This window comes from Melospiza georgiana, chromosome 3 (genome assembly GCF_028018845.1).
Source record: "Melospiza georgiana isolate bMelGeo1 chromosome 3, bMelGeo1.pri, whole genome shotgun sequence".
Taxonomy (NCBI): Eukaryota; Metazoa; Chordata; class Aves; order Passeriformes; family Passerellidae; genus Melospiza; species Melospiza georgiana.
In genome coordinates, this window is record NC_080432.1 from 78,834,488 (window position 1) to 78,851,819 (window position 17,332).

Consider the following 17,332-nt stretch of genomic DNA (forward strand, 5'->3'; position numbering starts at 1 on the left):
TTAAGGAGTGCTTTAATCCTAGTATTGCTTTTAATTTTTAAAAGTTTTAGATACACAACATTTATACTCACTATTTGCATGCAATATAAGATTGTGACTAATATAGTTTTTAGCATTTTTCTTAATTATGTTTCATTAACTTCAAATAATTTCTGCATTCTCAATTGACAACATAAAATATCTGCCAGCAGATGGCAAGAACCACATAGATAAGAGAGGCAGCTTGGATGATATACATGTTTTTAAAAAAGAGATAACAACATGAGCTGTGGTTAATTGAAAAAGCTTGTGTTGGGCACTAATGAACCTGATTCAGGAAGCAGAACAGATTCAGACCTTTGATTCAATATAACATCAATATGCTTGAGCACTGCTTGAATGGTCTACCAAACAGGGAAGAATTTAAGCATATGTTTCAAGGCTCCCTTGTATCAGGATATCTTTTGTGTTTTGGGATATGCAAACTGAAAGAAAATAAGCCTTCTTTTTTTCTTTTTTTTTTCTGCTTAACTGAAAATATGAAATCTGTTCACACTGAAGACCTTCTATAATTCATATGAAAGACAATACTTTTTTCAGTGAACAGGTGCATCTCCCTAGTGACTCAGCAAACAGAAACCAGCTTGAAATCTCTTTATCACTGGAATAAACATAAGACTCGCTGCAGACTTGTTATCATGTACAGACTAGCGCAGTATAATGGAAGAAACTCCTTCAACTGTGATTCTTTTTGTAGTACCATAGTTCACCTGGGAAAAAGGGCTCGATTAATCAATAATTTTCTATCTCCGTTTTTTCCACTTTAGTCTGACTCTTGCTAAGGTCAACAGCAGTAGTTTCACTGATTGCATGCTGGGTTGTATTGAGTTAGGGCAGACAGAAGCCCCACCTGGATGCAATGCTTGGATAGCAGAGAGTTTGTGACCTAACACTGTGATAAGGAAGCCGAACGTCACACATAGTGCTGCTCCGAATGAAGACTTTGATTCCCAAAGCTGCCTTGATAAATTATGTAGTTAATGTTGAATCTCTTATCACTGTACTTTGTGAACGATCTCATTCTACAAAAACAGTTCAAACAGTCACAAATGTAAGCAATTAACCTTGTAGTATCACTTCTTCAGGGAACTATCCTCTTCTATAAGTTGTTTTTCACTTATAGTGAAAGGCATTTGGAGTCTCTTGCAGCAATCAGCACATTGGTTTTCCATAGCTTGTTCTCATTGTTACTCATGAGGAATAACACTTCATTAATTAAAGACAAACCACAATACCCTCACCCTAATCTGAGTAACAAAAGTTTATCTTGGTACTAATAAAATTTCAGCAAAGGGTAGGGGTGGTAATTTCATTCACCATAACATAATGTTGACAAATGAATGAAAAATATAATACTTAATGAGTAATATATAGTGTTGTCATGGTTTTGGCCTGGCACAGAGCCAGTGCCCCCATGAGAATACCCTCTCCCTGGAGTCTGCTGTGAGATGTGACCAGGAATAAGCAAAGCAGGCTCCAGCTTAGAAATAAAGAAAGAAAATAATAAAGAAAACTTTATTAACTAAACTACAAGAAAAGAAGGGAAAAAACTATAAGGGAAAAATTGAAAACCTTACAAAAAGCACTTTCCTCCTCCTCCCCACCAAAATTTCCCAATGTAATACATTCTCCCAAATCACCAACTCTCAGTCCGGAACCACCCTTTAGAATACTCAATCTTCAGTTTATGAAGAGGAGAGGAGTCCTTCTTGCACCATAGGCTTCCCCTGGAAACACAGTGAAACCTCGTGTGTTTCCATGTCACTCAGCACCACCCGGAAAGTCCTTTTGCCATTGTGACATCTTCCTCCCATGCCCAGTGCTCTCACCACTGTGCATGGACCAGAGCTGCTTTTAGGGTTGTCTTTCAAGGATGCCTTGTCTCACTCCAAAAAAGGCACAGTCTCTCTTTTGGGACATCTGTCCCCTCCAAATTTTTTGCACCCCCTGGGGCCGAGGGGTACCCACACTGAACCCTCCTGGTTCTGAGGCACTGCCTCCCCCTAAATGCAGTCTCTGTGTCACAGGGAAAAAAAATGGTTCAGTCTATGGCCACACAAGAAAAGTCCAGCCAAAAGGCCACTCCATCTCTCCCCCCACTCAGCCAGTCTTCTCCACTTCCCTCGGGCCTGGTCCTTGTTATCTCATCTCTTATCTCTCTTCTTATTCAGCTCCGAGGAGGATCAGCATTTTTGCGAGGTCCCAATCATGTAAGAAAAGGGTTAAATATCTCAGTCTCTGCCTGTCCCAGAGCTCCGGAGCTCCCACGCTGCCCTGCCAGGCACCTTCTCGCCGCACTCCCCCCTTCTCCTCCTCGGCTGGCCGCTATCAAATTCAGACACCGGCTCTCCCTCTCTCTCTCCCCTAAGGGGAGGGGGTGGCTGCCCGATGTCTCTTGGGGCTCCTCCACCCTTCCATCCTCAAGGGCCTCCTCACCCCCCATCTCTGTCCAGGCCCAGGCCTACCACATGGCTGCCCCTCCCCCGCCCAGCAGCAGCAGCTGGACGGGGGAGGGAGATCCAACCTCTTTCCCTCCAAGTCCCAAGAGAGCCTCCCAGGGCAGCAGCTCTGGTTTTTAACCCCTGTGTGTTCTCGGAGGTGTGTCCAAACCCCACTGGCCACACCAGGTGCCAATATCAAAATCTGAGCACCCATTGGTTTGACCACAACATCCCAGAATTCCCACTTCTTCCTGGTCAAACCAGCACAAGTGTTGATCATTGAAGCTTCCAATATTCACATAAGCAATGTTTCAGGCTACAATTGTAACACACTGTAAAATGCACCTCTCCTGTAGCTTGGCTCAAAGATCTAAATCTCTTGTCTTTACACTGGGGCGGGAGGGAGTGTATTTTAAACTACAGACTTTTCACTAAGCTGTTTTACAGTGTAGACTCTCTGGACATGCAAGCCATCAGAAAAACAGAGGAGTGTGTTAAACTCAAAGTGATCTGACAAATGTAAGGGGCTGAGATGGAAAGAGTTCTGCTAAAAAGGCTTTACCACCAGAGAAATTGTGAAATGGAACAATGCTCTTATTACCAAGCAGGAGCAGGTTGATCAAGGGTAATCACTTGGTGAACAATAGATAAGAGTATAATGCAATCAGATTGTCATAGATTTATAGGTCTTAAGGCCAGAAAGGATTTCTGTAACTTTGGGGTTTTCTGTTGAGCATTATTTTGCACTGTATATCTGTTCTAGACCATATGTAGTCGGAATACTTTACTGTTATATGCCATTACACATCATGCCTCTGCTGAGATTAGCATTTATATTTAATCAAAACACAGCTTGTTCTTGACTAAATGAGAAGTCCTCTAGTTCTAAGATGAAGGAACTGTGAGAATCTGCACCTAATTTCACATTTGAATTTTCCTGATGTCTTCTTTTTAACCCTTGCTATGTCTTCTTGTAATAAAATAAAAGCCTATTTGAATGTATTAGTTGTTCTTTCCATTCTTGTTTAACCAATTTTCAGTTGTCTTTAGAAAGGTTAAATGCAGTTTCTTGCTATATAGTGTCCTTCTCATTTCTCAAACAATTTTTTTCTGGACTTAAACTAATCTCTAGCTATTGCTACTAAAAGGCTTAAAATCAATGATGCCAATGGCATCCTGGCCTGAATCAGCAATAGTGCGGCCAGGGAGACCAGGGTGGAGACCATTGTCCCTCTCTGCTCAGTGCTGGTGAGGTTACACCTCAAATCCTATATGCAGAAAAAGAATTCTCCAGAACAAAAGCAAAACACCATAATCACAAAACCAAAGTAAACAATTTGCACACAATCCACCCCTTGTCCCTCTAGCACAATTACAACAACTGAAAATATTTGACATCATTCCATTCTTTACTCTCAAATATCATTGTCAATGTCTTGCCCATTACTTCTCCTTATTCTTTTACAATCTATTGATCAGTGTGGCTGTCTACAGAAAGCAGAAGTAATTTGATGCTTTCATTCAGATAATTCTCTTATTTGTCCACTGGTTCACTTATCTCTGTTTTGGAGACATCTGTGACATTTTACCAGCCATAGCCATGAATGTGTGAATGAAAAAACAAAACATAAGAGCATCTTTGCCTCTGACTTTTGAGCTGTTGACCCATAGTTTTCAAAGAGGTGCAGGGATCAGTAGATAGGAAAACAGTCTAGAAACCAGCAGTTACTATTTCTGGTTTTGGCTCTGCACAGCACTATCTTGATGCAGGTCCCTGAACATGTCATTTCACATTTCTGTTTTTATTTCTTCACTGAGACACTGGATTTTTCTATTTAAGTGGAAATCATTGCAGCAGGGATTTGCACTTTGTCCTATGTTGAGTGTGATGGATTTTCTAGAACCTATTGTCTGGGCTAGCTTGCTTCTCCAGCTGTCAGCAAGTGAAGCAGACATCTATCATCACCAATTAATTGTATCTGATAAAGTTCCTTATGCCTGTTGAAGCTGACGCATACATTTGTCATTATCACATTGTAAAGCATCTCCCAAGCTTCTCTCTGCATGAAAAATGTCCAAGCATGCTTTTTTTTTCAGGAGGTTTTTCCAAAATAGTGTCTGGGTTGGTACTGTCAGTGGAGTTTTTCATAACATTTTCATTTCTCTAATTTTTCACATCCTTAATACATATGCAGTGTAAAAAGCTTTGCACTCAGGGAAGTACCCCAGTTTCCCTGAGAACAAAAGAGATTTTTTATTCCATTTAATTCAGTATGTGGCCTTACACTGATATGTAAGTTTACTTCTCCATGGTGACAAAGCTGCTTGAGAACATCCAGAAACATAAATTATTCATCTGTTAATATGAATAGGCTATTTTAATTTCTTGTGTTGCCAAATTTTTAGTTTTTAAACTTTATTTCTTTATTACTCATAAAATTCTTCAGAAGATCATAGTTATATGCTTAATGCAGTCTCCACATAAATTAATTTCCTATAAACTTCAGTTAGAGGTCTAGGTTCTTTTGAAGCACAAGGGTATTTTGAAGCAATTTGGGAAGGTTTATTGAAAAGTTGCAAACAAAGGGTCTTGTGACAGGTTTATCAAATATTTAAGGGCCATTTACATTTAGGCAAGTAGAATCTGGAAAATAACTAACATTCCTCGCTAACTCATTTCCAGGTTATCAGTGTTTATCTTAGAATGTGAAGCTTCCTCAGATCTAGAACAAAATATTTTCAAAGATAAGTTAATCAGAACTGATATATCTGTTTTAAGTAGGCTTAAGTTAGAGGTGATTCCTGGCAAAGCAGCACAACAGAACATCTCAAAGGAAGAGGTTCTAACATTTTGTTCTGGAGAATGGCTTTGACATTTAGAAAAACATTTTTCATTCAAAAATCAGATTATCAAGACCATATTTTCTTCAGGTCCTAATAAATTTACTCCCAAACTGGTATCTTAGACAATAGAAACCTCCATTTGTTTCAATAAAGGCTTATGTTAACTGATTGTTTTATGACCAAGTAGTTTCTACTTACAGTAACCTGCTCTTTATCTTGGGTTTACCACTAACAGGTGAAAATGTGTATTTCATTAAAAACATACATATTCAACTACAAGTTAAACCCCCCTCAGTTATTTGAAACTCCATTTGGCATGTGTTTCCTGCCTCAAAGGGATGTACTGTAAATTCTTTGCCACTATTGTGACAGGCTTTATCCAACTAATTTGTAACAAGCATGTTTGGTTTCTTTTAGAGGCAGTTTTTAATTTGCTTATTCAGTTGCTGAAACATAATCTTAGGCAGAACACTCATAAAGACACTTTTAAATTTTTTTCAGTTGGCATCCAATCTTCTTATGAAGTACAATATAAGATCTACAGGGCTGTGGGGGATTGGGGCACTGTCTGCTACTTGTGCTATTTAAAGATGAAAACTAAAACTGAAGGTTACATATGCTCTGTAAAACATGCAGGAAATACTTATTGATCTTTTTCTGGTTTGTTATCATTATTGTCACTGTTATTTGCTTTTACAGTGTAGAAAAAGATTTGCAGCTATTCAGCTAATGGAAAACTTCCTTCTTGATCAATTTATTGAAAGTTGTCATATCTGAAAAACATGTTGCTTGGTTTCAGTTTATTGGGAGAAGTTTATAGCATGATTAAATTGAGAAATTCCTTGTAGGCAAACTTTGATGGTGGGAACAAATCAGACTGTCAAATTCTATGGTGTGAAGAAATCCTGTATAATGATCCATAGAGGGTCCATGATTTGGTAGACCCTAAGTGAGCAAGTAGTTCATCGTTTTTAGGATCAACTTGTCAAATCTTGGCACTGATGCTAAATCATAATTCACACTGATGCCTTTGCTTCTGGAGGCAGAATGCTTCACACCATGCAGCTGTAGATTTTAGGTTGATTTTTATGACAATGCATATATCTTGAAACAAGTAAGCAAATGGGGTAAAATTTTAAATAAATATCAAAAGTAGTCGAAACCCTATAAAGACAACCTTATCAATTATTTTTTTTAAATCTAGAATTGGTGGAATATTTGAGTAAATCTGTAAAGATTTTGCTGTTCTAAACAAGAAAAGGATGTAGAGTAAGCATCACAGATATTTTGGGTTTTCTCCCGGTCACAATCTCTACTTTATCCAGACCAGGTGTGATCATTTACTCTTTGTGAAGGCCCCCACTTTCCTCTGACAGTGAGTAAAGAAAATGAGTGTAGCTTGTACCTGTTGAGGAGATGCATTATTGGCTGCTTGCCATTTATTGATGGAAATCCAAATACTTTGACCACTCCTCCTAATGACATCCTATGAAGTCTCACCAAATTGGGCAATATGGGATTGCCAAGGGAAGTATGAAGAAATGGAAGTGGGGAGTACCTGTTCCTTGCAATGTAATCTTTGCTTTCCCAAGCAGCAATGTCAAGTGGCTCTTTTTTCATAAAGTCTATGTCAGGAGCATTTCTGAATCTTTCCTCTTGTATTGATGCGAGGATAAGAAATCACACATCATTCCTATGTTTTGGGAAATAGGCTGGGGCATTTTCAGGAGGTGGCATTTAAGGTAGATGTTGGGTGAACAGGCTGATTTTCTAGTCCTTTTTGTAGAACAGAGTATCGGTTGGAATTTTATTGCTGAGCCATTTAACATCCTCCAAGAGTTTCACTTAATTTAAACATCCATGTTTGGAACACAATCAAACTCCCAAATGAACCTTATAGATTACCTAATATTAAGAAAAACAACCATAAAGACTCTTATTCTTGCAGCCTTGGTTTCTCAAATTACTTAGTCTGCTTGCTGAGTAAGATGAGTTTGTTTTTAAACACGGCATAGAGCAGAATAAGTTGGATAACTAGATATTTTCCTCTCCAATCTTAACTGCAATATTTTCTTAATTAAAGTATTTTGATTTGGGAGGAAGGAGACATGTGAGTAGTTAAATAATTTCACATTTGCATGTACAAGCGTTTTGAAGGAGATGTTATTCACCAGCTTCCTCAAACACCTGACAATATCTGATCACTACTGGATCATTATCTAGAAAGCTTTGATTTTTTATTTGTTCATGTTTTCCTAATCAATCCCCTATTCAGGGTACATGACCTTTAATTCTACATTTGCTATGACTTTGGCTTCCTGTGCCACTTCTGACTGCTTCTTTGACATAGTTTCTGCATCGGTTCACTATATATATGAAAAGAACTAGAGATGTTATGATCTTATGTAACACTTAAAAAGTTGGTGTCATTTGCTGCTAAGACACTTTGGCATTTAAGGGATTGTAAAATTAATGTTACATCTGTGCATACATTGGTATTTCTGATAGGGTTGCTATTGCATGATCATTATAAATAGTTATTTGTTTTTGTATATATAAAATGCACACACCATCTCTGCATATGCTAAACTGATTTCAGTGCTTTCAGGCTTTAATTGGTGAAGCTGAAAATATAGTGCAACAAATTTTTATTGCAGCACTATTTTTCTCTCAGAAATTTTGTGTTCATTACCTAGACGCTCTCACTTCAGTTTCTGATCCTTTCATTAACCAGTTGTTTGTTTAAAATGTATCCCTTAACATTCTAGCCTTGCTTTTTTTTCCTGTTTGGGGGAGTCCTGGGGGTGGTTGATTTTAGCCTTTATATTTCTGGTGGCTGGGACACATACGTTCTCTGTCCTTACACAACTGGCATCTTTCACTCATTAAATGTTTGTTTCAGCTGCACTGTCTGTTTTCTGTGGGAACTGTGAAGATTTGAGATGTTAATGTACTTTCAAAACCAGAAAACAATATCAGTTACTCCCTTAAGATTGCTGGTAGAAAGCCCTTTAATAACCTCGGTTTTGTTATATGCTGTTGTTTCAGGTTCAATGGATCCAAAAGACTTTCTGAGGGAAGCACAAATAATGAAGAACTTGAGACATCCAAAGCTTATACAGCTTTATGCTGTCTGCACTTTGGAGGACCCAATTTATATTATTACTGAGCTGATGAGATATGGAAGTCTTTTAGAATACCTTAAAAGTAAGCAAATTACTCTAAACTCATTTTAAGGGTGCTGCAGTTTAGTAAATACACTAACATAAAAGATAGGAGTACAACATCCTAGTTTAATGTAAAAGCTGCATTATTTGTCATGTGTGGGGGTGAGAAAAGCAGAAAGGTTTATGAATTTTTGACAACCAAAATATTTTAAAAGTAGGAAGGAATCACATCCACAGTCTGATTCTTGCCTTATAATGGCTCATATTTTTTCATCCAGTTCTAGGAGTAGATGGGAACATACACAAAGGAATAAAAATATAAGTATCCAGAAGGATAGGTCATCATATTTGACATGAAATAGAAGCACTTCCATAAAATGTACTTAACAGCTTTGAAAACTATTACTAGTCAGGGATAGCTTTTCACTACAAATTTGTCCCTTGCCTATCTCATCAGGGCTTTTATCTCAGTAGCGCTTCAAAGTGCTCTTTTGAAGGCAAATAATAATTAAAAATAAAATTGTACAGCCTGGAACCGACTAGCATAATGATTGCACTTTTAAGCTCACTCCTGTTATTGGGAAATTCTTGATTCTAGTGTTGCTACCCATTTTCAGTTTAGCAGATGTCTGTGATATGCTAAATGTCTTTAAAGCTGTAATGATTTCTTGAAGACAAAATGTTTGCCATGGTTGTCATGCTGAATTTCTTCTCTGTTTACAGCCCATAAAGCAAAGCCCTGTGTAATACCACAGACAGCATTTGCCATGACACATGCCTTCCCCCATCTTCTCTGCGGAACCATTTTTAAATGAGAGTCTGTCCATGCACAATTACAGCTAAAGAAATCTCTGACACAGAGACAGCCCTACCAGGAGCTGCCCACAACGGGTCTGCCATGACCTTGGGCCAGATCATCCACGGTTCTGTAGGCATTTGCTGGCCAGAGGTAGCAAGGCACAAATTTCCTTCAAATCCTCATCTTTGGTGCCTTTGTGTGTAGATTGCAGCTTATCTGATTGAAAGAGCCTGGCACATCAGGAAATGATTGCTGTGCATGGAAACATTTATTGCACTGTAGAAATAGCTCTGAGAAAGGCAGGATGAGTCACAGCTGTTGCAGAGGTGAAAATTGGCCTATTAGTGTGCATAGAGTAAACATGTCCAGAGCACTTCAGTGCTGCAGCCTCTGTGTGGATCAGCTGCCAGCATGAGCACAGCACTTTGCTCCTTGCCTCAGTGCCCGCTCTTCATCAGAGGCTGTGGAAAGTCACCTGGTTTCCATGCAGCCACCAAGATATCCATAAAAATGCCCAGTTGAAACCCAGTCTAGTGGTATCCCTCCTTGTCTGATGGCCAATGCACAGGGAGGTGCACAGAACTAAGAGGTGGAGGCAGAGATCCAAGAGTTTTGATAGGTATTGTGGTCAAAGTCATTGCTGTCAGTGAGACTAATAAGGAAAGAGATTTGAAGCTCATATAGAGCTCTGTGGCTGGAAGTGATCTATATCAGCTGGAGTGCACAGCTCCTGGTAAGTTTTCTTGAGATTCAGCCTCTGCAGGAAACAGGAAAATATTTTCAGAAGGCTTCTGTCTCTGTGTGCACTATGGGTAAATAAAGCGAACTAGAGTGGAGGAAAGTCCAGAGATACTCTTTGTTCCTATTCCCCTCCTAGAACAGTATGGTATGTTTTTCCAGCTTTAAAAGTCCCTAATATTTTATTCACAGTTACTATCACATTTCCCCATAATGACAGCTACTTAATAATGATGGACATGGGAATTCCCTGTGCACACTGTAAATGTACTTTGGGAGAGTTCTTGATGAGCACTGCTATGCAGAGTTATTGAGCTGCCACCAGTATGAGAAAAATGCACCTGAAAACTTTTCTTTGTTATTGGAAGTGAATGAGATTGTCATAAATGTATGACTGCTTTTATCAATTCTGATGGGCCTAGGGCTTGTTCTGGCAGGTATGCAGTCTTGAAATTCAGTGAATTATTGTGGAGGCAATGCCCTCGCTGGAGAAAGTGCTGCTTATTTATTTTTCTCTTTTTTATTGTCAGATATCTGTCAATGAGAATATTTTCCTGTCTTTTCTATATGAGCGATTATGATAGATTGCTTAGAACGGGGTGCAGACCCCAAGACTTCTTTAATATTTTCTCTAATAAATTTTTCATATGAGGTTGAGGGTTTTGTCAAAAAATATTAGTAAAAAAGGACATGGAGGTGCTACATTTTCTTGGTCAGTGAAAGAATAATCCATGGGATTATTTATAAATTTATAAATTCAGCAGTGTGCCTGATTTTGAGTGTGAAAGTTATATAAACATATCTATATCTATAGCTAGCTAGCTAGATATAAACTTAGAGTAGCCTTCCACTACCTAATGGGAGCCTATAAGAGAGCTGGAGAGGGACTTTTTACAAAGCCAGGTAGTGACAGGACAAGGGGGAATGGCTTTAAATGGAAATGTGGTAGGTTTACATTAGTGGGATGAAAAAGTTCCATCAAATAAAATGCCACAACTGGAGAAGGCTATTTAAAACAGTACTAAGACATGCTATCACTGTAAATCAATTTAAAATAATTGAGAGAAAACTGCCAGCTACGAAAGTTTTATTCCTCTAACACAGAGGCAGAAAGTAAAAGTCACCAAGCTGATGACAGAGAGCTGCCAATAAGCCTAGCAGCAAGGATTCAGCTTTTTGATATCAAGGCTCTGAAACAAAGTTGAAATTGTTTTGAGTGTTAGAGGCTACAGAGGTAGAAAGCCATGCTTCAGTGCTGCAGCATTTGGGATTGTGTGAATTGGTCCTTGAATGTAATATTGATTTGGCTTACAATCAATTGCCTCCTGGTTTAAATTCTTTGCATTGAGAAGGTTGGTTAGCTGTTCCCAAAATGCCACAAATTTGGACTCTAATGTGTTTTACCACAATGAATTTTTTTTGTTTGTTACCCATTTTACAATTTTTGGCTGCAGTTTTTAATGGCCTGAGACTCCTTAATTTGTAGAGGCAAGTTGCTCAGCTCAAAGTTCTTCTACTATGTTGTTTGAACAATGATCTTCAATTGCCAAATCTCAATTTCTGGAATTTGGTGGTGGGAATGACATGCACGTTGCTTCAAAGAGTTCTACTGGAGAAGGAGGCAGCTTGAAATCATCTCAAGGAGTCCTACTCCTGAGTAGCAGCAACAGAGATAACAGCATGAAGCAGTCAAGTGGACTGGAAAGTGAAAATTAGTTATACTTGACAGCAGATGGTATTTTTCCTAGTCAGAATCATTGGAGAACAGGGAACAAGGACAATTTTGTGATTTTCCATCTTTAGTCAGCTCTAGCTACAACCACTGGGTACGGACATAAACTCTTACTCACAGTTCAGAACAGTTTTATGAACTCTTAATATCAGAAAGATGCATACTATGTTACTATCAGTAGATAAAAGATTTTCTTTTCGGACTGCATCAGCAGCTCCTTCCTGGCCTTGATTAACTCCTGCATGTACTATCTACTGTTTTAGAGAAGATGGGACAAGAATTGTTGCTCAGTTATTGGGAAATAAGTAATGTAATTCAGTAATCTCTGTCATTTGGCTGGGCTGTTACCTTATTGTATTGCATGATTTGGTTTATTTGTGTTGGCTTTTTTGAACCAGGCAGGTTTTCAGTTATTTATGTCTGAAATCAGCATCTTGTTGATGTTCTTACATTGTTCTTTGTAATCTCCTTTTTAAACAGAAGATGGAGGCTCTCAAATCTCCCTGACACATCAAATAGACATGGCTGCTCAGGTAGCTTCTGGGATGGCATACCTTGAATCTCAGAACTATATCCATCGGGATCTGGCAGCCAGGAATGTTCTTGTTGGTGAGCACAATGTTTACAAAGTGGCAGACTTTGGACTTGCAAGAGTTTTTAAGGTAGGTTGTGAGAGGCTTAATTGTCCCAGCTTTTAACTCTGGAGAATAAGGTGGCAGAGGCCAACTAAAGAATGAATTGATGGGTTAAGACAAAGGCAAGCCCAAGGAGAAAAGGACCTACGACATGTTCACTTGTATCTTCTACCTGCATTATCCCATGTGAGGTCAGAAGTTGTCTTGTGCCTTTGTGTCAGTCTGAAGAATCTTGGTGTCTGCTTCCCTCCCAGCCACCCAGGAAGGATCCTGGCAATACCCAGCTTTATCCACAGTGTTTGCAACATGGAGAGGACTGATGGAAAGATTGTACACCTGGGCCTGTAAGGCAAGGCATATAAAAATGTATTGACATATATTCTCTCCTTGTTCACTTCCCCACTGCCTCCACGGTGCTTGTGATCACGGGTAGTAATCATAAAAGGACCTTATTCCTGTCCACAGCTTACAGCAACATTTGTAAAGTGAGCTCTCAGAGCTTTACTTCTGATGCAAATTCTTTGCCACTGCACTGTTTTGGTTTTTTTTCTCTAGTCCTTGAAGGCAGAGAATGCCAAGGGTCACCAGCTAAAGCATCCCTTTGGAAGAGCTGTGGTTTAGAAATGAGATTTCCTACCTCTGAAAATTATTTAATCAGTGTTGGAAAGATTTATTTTGCTATATTTTATGGATTTCAATATGAAATCCATAATTTCTGAGGCTGTGCTTGGATTTTATTATTTATTTATGTTCTTGCACTGAGAAGGAAAAACAGAGAAAAAGGTCTTCTACTTCTCATTTTGTTTTTCCATTCCGACAGCAGAAATTGAAGTTTATAACAGAATTTGATTTATTACATACTGAAATATAGAATAATGGCTTAAAAAAGGCATCAAGGGACTTTGAAAATTCTTTTAATTTAATTTTGACTGTTCTAAATATGCATAAGTTCATATTACAAGTTCTTTAACATAAAAAAATATATATTTTTAAATGAACAATGCTCATAATGCATATGTTTCTTATTTCTAAAGATTAGTGTTATGGTCAAGATACCAGCTGTATAAGTATAGAGATATAAGTCAATAACAACCAGTATTTTCAAAACCATCGAGCATTGCAGCTGGGAAATATGTATTCAGTATTTAAACAATCAAAGAAGCAAAATCTGGTATATGTACATCTGGATTTACAAGTGAAAAACTTGACTGAGGCTTTAGGTGTGACTTATGTATACTAAATTATGTGTAGGAATTAAAGAGAGAAGAAATGTTCACAAAATTTAGATGTCCTTGTGATAAACCTTTAAGGACATGATTCTACAAACTGGCAACTCAACAGTTTTTTGTTTCTTTCACCTACACTTTACATTAATTAGCTCAGGGGAAATGAATATGTTAATTTGGATCAGTCAGAGTTTATTCTTTCTTCCCCAAAAGAAGCTTAAGCCACTGTTATCAAAGTCAATGACCCTTCAACATCACAATAAATCACAGAAGAAATCTTCTGAAGTTCATTAGCTCTTGCTCTAGCCTTCTCTCTTTACTCTAGACGTGGAGACATTTGGTCTCTAGTGTCAGCAGGATGCTTAAAACTGCCATTCTTGACAGACTTTTGAAATCTTGCATGCCAGGTCCAGAATTCACAGCAGCAAGTCATAATTAATCAGGAGCCACTCCAATGGTGTGTGCTTGCTTGAAATGATAAATGCCTTAGAAAAGTCTCTGATGAAGCCTCTGCACTTTTCAACTGCAAAGCTGAATCCAATGGTAGACTTCAGAAAATGGGTACCTACCTGAAAAACAAGAGTTTGGTTAAAAGATAAGATTAAGCACATGCTGAGTTTAGTCAGATGCTTAAGTGGTTTGCTGAAGCAGGTCTGAAACCAGGCTTGTTTTGTTTTACCCATGATAGGTAGAAAATGAAAAAATATATGAAGCTAGGGCTGAAACAAAACTCCCAGTGAAATGGACAGCCCCGGAGGCAATCCGCTACAACAGATTCAGCGTTAAATCAGATGTCTGGTCCTTTGGGATACTTCTGTTTGAAATAATCACCTATGGGCAGATGCCTTATCATGGTAAGTACTTTTACCTAAAGAAATTATGTCTAATTTTTGTCTTGATTTCAGAATAACACAAAAAAGAAGGTTGAATACCTGTACCATGGGCAAGTTCAAGGGTTAAAATTTTAAAGAGAGGAAGAAGGTTGTTGAGGTCCATTTAGTGGGGCAGACCTTCTGGCTTCCCTGGGCCTCCTGGCAGCTTTGCAAAAGCTGTGGTTAGCACACATTCAAGCTTCCTCTTGATGGAATCAATCTGCACTGCAGAGGCACCTAAGCCAGCTGGCTATTTTCCTCCATCATCAGATCAAAGATGCCAATTCTTGGAATGTGAAAAAGGGAAGAAATAAAGGAAGGGTTTTTTTGTTTCCCAACCTGTCCTTTTTGAATTTTTTTTTAGTATATCCCATGGAAGAGTAGATTATGTGTGAAGCGCTGAACAAGCACTTCAGAAAGAAGGTGTCTGAAAAATAAATTAGGGTGCTTTTACCCCCCTCCCTCATGTATGATTGTTGCAGTGAAAAGTCTTCATAAAGGAAAGGATCACAAGTATTAAATAATTAGGAAATAAAATGTCACCAATCTCAAAAGTAGATATAGTAGTCTGAGAGCAGCTACTATTTCTAGTACTGTGAGAAATGCTCAAGGAACTGTGGCTCCAATAACACAAGATATCAGTGAGATGATTGACTGTGACTCATTTTGTGCTGGTGAATAGAACACAAGGGAAGAACTAAAGCAAAAAAAAGTTATGTTGTCTGTACAGGCCTGAGGGGTGGTGCGTTTGCCATAAACTACATTTCACAGGGTCCCAAACTGATATTTTCTGTAAAAGGAAAAATTGATTTTGCTTTTTGATTCCCACCCTCACCTCCTGCGAAATTGTTCTGAAGAAAAAAAAGCAAAGCAAAATATCCTGAAGTCTTATATAAACTATAGTCGTGTACATATGGACACACGCACAGATAAATAAATCATTTTAGTATAAAAAATATGTAACACCATAGCTCTGGATATTGTCTGAAAACTCATTCAGTTTTACCCCTTTGCAAAGGCATCTGTATCTTAAGAGTATAAAATGTCATTTTACTATTTTATTACTTGGTACTACTTTCAGGAGTTTGTTCTCAGTAATCAGTTAGAAGAGTTTATGTTGATTTGTGCTGGCAGTGGATAATGTGCGGAGGAAGCACCATCAGAGATCTAGGGAAAAGAAATTAACACAATACAAGATTTAATTTAAAGAGTAAAAAATTGGAAGAGAACAGGACAGTAGTCTTAATATATAAAGGTATAGCAAAGATGGGGAAATTAATGGTTTCTTCTCTATGGAGTAGAGGGAATAACATTGCTCAGCTGCCCTTGTGGAAATAGGGCTGATTTTAGGGAAAATGTTTCTAAATGTGAGGAAAATTCAGCAGCAGATCAAGTTTTCTTAGGAGATTTTATAGTCACTGAGACTAGAGGCATTTAGGAACTATTCAAGCTAAATAGATGTCTGATAAATTTTGACAAAACCAAATGGTGGATGAAATGCCTCACATGCAGACAAACTTATTTGTGATGCCTTGCAGCTGGCACAGTCAGGGTGAGGTGGTGGGGAAATGCTGGAGTTGGTTTTTAATGGCTGGTAAACATTAAGAGATGAGGCTCTGTCCCTGGAATCGTTCGAGGCCAGGCTGGAAGGGCTTTGAGTAACCTGTTCTAGTGTAAGGTGTCCCTGCTCAGGGCAGGGGCTTTGAACCCGATGGTCTTTAGAGTCCTTCCCAACCCAAACCATTCTGTGGTGATTCTGTGCTGAAGAGAGAGGAACACACAGCACCCAGAAGCAGATCCTGAGTAGCCTGATGAACTCCTTTTGGCCTGCAGGTATGCCAGGACACCAGGTGATCCAGCTGCTGGACAATGGGTACAGACTTCCTCAGCCGGAGACGTGCCCAGCGCCGCTCTACAGGATGATGGAGAAGTGCTGGAATGCAGAGCCCGATGAGCGGCCCACCTTTGACTCCCTCAGTGACCAGCTGGAGAATTACTTCAACAACGAGCTCTATTCCTTTACCTAGGCCCAGGCCATGGGACATGAGCCCTCAGGATGCTCCTGAAGGACATGTCCTAGCCAACGTGGCTAACAGAGGCTGTGGAGTCAGCCTAACCCCAGGTGTGGGGTTATTTGGGGGTGCTGAAGAATCCTGGTATACTTCATTCCCTCCCTGATCTTCAAAGACCCTTAAATTTTTTGCTGCTGGCATGTGTTTTGCAAGACAAAGCATCAGGAAGCTGGAGGGTGGATGTTTCTAAAATTTAGTCTTCTATTTATTTTAAAAGAACATGTTGAAAGAACAAACAATTGAAATTATTCTAGCTAAGTAACTATTGTAGCTTTTTGTAATTTCTTTATTGGAATAATTATTTACTGTTAGACTTTTCATTCCTATCAGTTTGTTCTCAGGAAGGAATGTGATGGCTCTACACAGCAGGATCTGTGCTCTCAGAGTCCTTTCATTGTAAAAAATAATAAAAGTAATCCTGTGACTGATGGCTCTGATTTGTCAGAATCCAAATTAATTGCCTTGCTTGGAATTGAAGTACATGTGCTTTTGCTATATCTGAAAATAATGGGAGATATTCATGGGAGAAAAGGAATTATTTTGTTTTGTAGATGCACAGGCTGATCTTTTTTATATTTTGCCTACTGTACTCCTTTTACAAGAATAAACAAAATTATTATTTTGAATTATTATTAGAAGTTGTTTGTTCTTAGGATTGTTAAATATCTATGAGTTATTGTCCATTGAACTGTGAAGGTTTATTTTATGGCTCTTAATTTTAGAGATATTGGATGAAAGGATATTTTAACATGAACTCAAGACTGTCT

General features: G+C 38.5%; 1 protein-coding gene across 1 annotated transcript in view; it reads left to right on the forward strand.

The window, feature by feature from the left end:
• The window catches only part of FRK (fyn related Src family tyrosine kinase), a 46,833-nt gene extending 30,313 nt beyond the window's left edge, over positions 1–16,520 (forward strand). Inside the window, exons 5-8 of the mRNA XM_058019928.1 lie at positions 8,373–8,531; positions 12,241–12,422; positions 14,310–14,475; positions 16,327–16,520. Coding sequence (XP_057875911.1) covers positions 8,373–8,531; positions 12,241–12,422; positions 14,310–14,475; positions 16,327–16,520 — 701 coding nt within the window. The remainder of the gene's footprint in view (positions 1–8,372; positions 8,532–12,240; positions 12,423–14,309; positions 14,476–16,326) is intronic.
• The last annotated feature ends 812 nt before the right edge of the window (positions 16,521–17,332 follow it).